This window comes from Oryzias melastigma, linkage group LG6 (assembly GCF_002922805.2).
Source record: "Oryzias melastigma strain HK-1 linkage group LG6, ASM292280v2, whole genome shotgun sequence".
NCBI classification, from domain to species: Eukaryota; Metazoa; Chordata; class Actinopteri; order Beloniformes; family Adrianichthyidae; genus Oryzias; species Oryzias melastigma.
Window position 1 is genome coordinate 19,050,635 of NC_050517.1, and position 4,627 is coordinate 19,055,261.

General features: G+C 36.2%; 1 protein-coding gene across 1 annotated transcript in view; it reads left to right on the top strand.

Annotated features, from left to right (window-relative positions):
- Positions 1-4,627, top strand: part of tmem266 (transmembrane protein 266) — a 26,119-nt gene that overhangs the window by 6,993 nt on the left and 14,499 nt on the right. The window contains exon 3 of the mRNA XM_024280936.2: positions 839-1,027. Coding sequence (XP_024136704.1) covers positions 839-1,027 — 189 coding nt within the window. The remainder of the gene's footprint in view (positions 1-838; positions 1,028-4,627) is intronic.

The window sequence follows — 4,627 nt, forward strand, 5'->3', positions numbered from 1 at the left end:
GCACAACACCAGGGCAGAATGTAATCTACAGAAAAATTACAAAACAACAATCTTTAATGGATCAAAATTGAAGCCTAAAAGACTTAAAAATATTTGAAAAAAATTGTTATCAATCTTTGGAAACACTCAATTTTTGGAGAGAAAATAGACTTACCCCAATTTGAACGTGTGTAATTCTTGATTTGTGTGTAAAATTGGATTTGTCTGTGCGTACTTGTGCGTAAAAGTATTTCAAAAATACTTATTTAGACTTTTTGTATTAATTATCAGCCATTTCTATTTAAGAAAGTGCGTAAATGTCAAGTTTCACCAGATAATATTCACAATCAAAGTTCAATTTTAATTTAATAATGTTTGCACTTATGCACAAAATATGTAGTAAGAGCTAAAAATCAAGAATTACGACACACAAATCCAAAGTATGCACAAATCAAGAACTAAGCACGCACATATTGGGGTGATACTATTTTCTCTCCATACAATTCTTCCTATAAATGTATCATTACAAGGTCAACCTATGGACACCATGAGTTTACCAGGGACATCTCAATTCATGAAGGGGAGCATTTTCTGATGCTTAAATCAGATGACTCTAAACATCCACAAAGCAACAAACAAAAATGGCTCAGTCAGGTAAGAATGTAGGTGCCCAAAGCCCAGACTATAGCCTAACTGACATTTTTTTGATGAATTTATCATAAATGTGCTTTAAAAACAGGCTACACTTGTAGAAAAAATGAGGATCCAAGCTTTTTGAAGCTGCTAATGTCAAAACGGTGGTTCGCCAAGCTGTGTATGTAGCGTAACGGGGCTGCTTTGGCTGTGTTATGTGTCACAGAGACCCTCCTCAGGCGAGAGCATCAGAGCTGGAGGTCATCTCCCAGCAGGTGGAGGACGACAACCAGTGCGTGGCTCCAGTCCAGCTGGTGAGCTTTGCTTACAGAGACTTGCCTCTGGCCGCCCTGGACATTTCCCTCGCCGGATCCCAGCTCATCTCCAACCCAGATGAAGACGACAACAGAGAAGGGTAGGCTGTGGGCTCTTTCAGATGCCTGGCTAACAGGAGTTTTAACTTTTACTGCTTGTAGATGGCAAACATGCCACACTGAGCAGAAAAGGTCAAGCTGCTAAAACTGAAAGAAACAAAGCCCTTCAGTAATCATCAGCACTTGACCTTTAGGGAACGCATAAATTGGGGAAACCGAGCAACTTAGTTGCAGGATTGTCAACAAAATCTTTCAATCATTAATATAAATGGGTCCTTAAAACTCAATTACTGCTTGGTTGACTTTTCCGAGATTAGAAATATTATGCCATGAGGTTTCTAGATCTCCAATTTATCTAAAAATAAACAAAAATACTATATTTTGGCCCTGAATCTACATTCTATAAAAGTTTATTTTGTATCATGGAAATTATATTTTATGGAAAGGATCTATATGCCACATCCTATAAGAAAAAGACCATAAATGTGCCTTCTGTCACTATATTAAATGCTTGTCACCTCTGCTGATATCCCAGTTTAATCAAATGACACAGCAGTTTCTCTCCACTATACAGGTTTCTGCTAAAAATGTTGATTACCGGCAGAGAGAAAAGATCCTTGTTTCCTGAAATGTCAGAGCTCTTTAGTGGTGTCTATTTCTGGCAGCAAAATCTGAATATTTTTTCTCATCAACATATTGCCATGCTGCTTTTCTGGTCTTTTATTTATTTGTTTAATACCCCCCCTCCCTCTTCCACAAGTATCCACAGCTTTCCCACTCAGGATGTGTGACTCATAACACTCTGATGCTCTGTCATCCAAGCACTAAGAAAGCAGACAAACAGCATAAGCTTAATTGGAGCATCCGGAAACTCGGCATCCAAGCCCCAGTGCATCAGCTGACCGAGTCTGGCCGGACTTTGCCCGGTTCCGATCAGAAGCTCTGTAGGGAAGAAGGGCAGGAACAGATGGGTTCTGTCCCAAACTCTGTCAGCCGACCTCAAATTATTCACAAAACAGGCGGCAAAGACACATTTATGGCAGCAAAGACAGAATGTGAGTGTCCAGAAAAAGAACATGCACCCTGTTAGGAGTCCATCTGATATTGTTATGTTGAAAAAAAACATCACACATCTCTGGCGTAGTTGTGAAAAGTGAAAAGACGGCGGTGTCGAAGCGAGAAAAATATGCCTGTGAGCTTCACTCCCTCACTGGATTCTCTGAATTTCAGGTGACGGGCATTCCAGGACATGCCTGCCATTGCAGTTTCATACTTGCACTAATCATTCCAACAACAGACCGGTTATGACGGCTGTCAAAACCCAATACTGTAACACTGAAAAAGAACAACTGCATGAATTCATCATCGATACTACCAAAGAAGTGAAAGAAAACCGGAATCAAACAATTAGGTTTTACGAGGGCTGCAAAAAAAAAGTGATCCCTGCAGGGGTTCTGGACTACAGCCTTACCAAACAATAGAAAAGCCTTTTTATTTTATTTTTTATTGTACTGCATAACCTACATTCCATCACTGGTACTTCCTTTCTTGTCTTCCTTTTTCTGATGTGACTGCTGCAGCAAAAATGTGAAGCATGCATCAAAAAAGGAGAGGAGAATGCATCAGAGATGCAATTTAGTCTTGCTTAGCCACTTCTCATGGCTATTTCTTACGGCACGTAGGTGTACGTGTAGGAGGTGCATGTTCTCTGCAAGGCCACGCACAGTACATGCTGATTTTGTGTTGAGCTAAGCAGTATAATAAAAAAATGTTTTTGCTACCCCTTAATTTTCTGAAAGTTTCAATGATTTTTGCTAGTGTTGTCTACATTGGATAAGTGTAGCTGCCTTACAGTATTGGCTTAAAATATCACATGGATTATTTTTCTTGCAAACCAAACCCTTGTTAATACATGTTTTCTTTTGCTGAAACACCTTTTACGTTTCCAAGGGTTGTTGTAAACTGATCATTTAGCCTGAAAAATGCAACATCCACAGGAAATCTAACCATAACGTGGAGTTACTTTTCACTTTTCAGCCTCATATTTAAAAAAAAATAATAATTTTAAAGTTTCAAAACCAGAAGACAATACATTTTTGGACTCCTCTTGCTTGAATAGTATTGCCATCCAAAGGTTTTCTTCTCAGCTGTCCAAGCTAACTGTAATCCATTCAGGATTGTTTATATCTATTAAATCCAGTAAAATGATCTTTAACTGATGCATAATTACCAGTAGACTCTGATGTACACATCGATGACAGTTAACTATTCACGAAAAAAACATAGAAAATCACATTGGAAGATCACTTACAGCGAACAAAGTTGTGGAAAAAACTTTGAATGGGTCCATAATCTTAAAAACTCTACGGTTCCTTAACCTTTTGTTGGGGTCGGCACCAACCCGTTTTAGTTTAAAATTGCATAAAAGAATCACTTACAATAAATTTATTCCATCAATGCTTTTTGACTTTGTCGGGAACCTTGATTTTACCAAAATTCAGTTTTTTAATTCTTTATTGTTTTCTTCTAAAATGTTCTGGTTGAAATTATGTCCTTTCTGGTGTTAGGGTCAGTTTGACCCAGTCGTTTAAAATACATTTATAAAGCAATAATTACAGCCAAAAATTGAAATCATAAGTGGATTTATGACAGCCACCTCCTCTCCCAGTTAGGGGATGCTCACTTGTCCAGTATAGTTGCAAAACAGTAAAATAAATAAACCTGGCCATCTCCAGTCCAGACACACAAAGACTTTTCTCTGATTTATCTTTTTAATACTTTTGAAAGATATACATGATTTCCATTGGAATGATTACTTTGTTTTATTTGTTGTTTGTGCTCCATTGTGTTTGGATTAAAGTTCTATTGCTGACAAAAAATATACATGTTTTTCTGAAGGTTCTTGAAGAAAATATGTATGGGTCAAAACTGACCCATAACACAATAGAAGATAGCAGAGTTAGTCATTTTCAAATTAAAAAATAGATCAAGCAGATTAATTTTAGAAATCATTAAATTTCAAGTAACAGAATAACTTTTGTTGTATTTATATGATTCTCTTGAGGTTGTTTTTTTCTGTTTTTTATAGAATTAAAAAAAAAACTTGTTTTTTAAAGGTTCAGAGACCCACAGAAAAAAAATTATAAAACCAACATATCTGTGGATAAGGAAGAATAACAAAATAAGCAAAATATGACAAAAAAATAAATAAATCAAACAATAAGTTATTGTTTTTAGTGTATTTTAAAGCTGAGTTAAGACACGGGTCAAAAAAGACCTGTTAACACAGTGGATGGTGACAGAAATCTAACTCAAAAGGAAGGTTTAAACGTCTTGTATTTGGAATTGTAATGACAAAAGAGGCACCATCAATCTGCAGATTACTAAATCTAAGTTAAATTAACTTTTTTTTTTTAATAATGCATTACTATAAGGGGTAGGTGTTTGTGAATTAAATTACATTTAATGACAATGTAATAGATGAGCCACCCAGAGATTAAATTTGTTTGGCCAAATGTGATCCAGTTAGATTCAAAACAACTTACTACAAAAGTTTTAAATTAAAATATGAGCATTTTATATTAAAGAGACAAAAAGTCAAAGTTTTGTTGAAATGTGACCTCACCATCATTTAGGTTTGT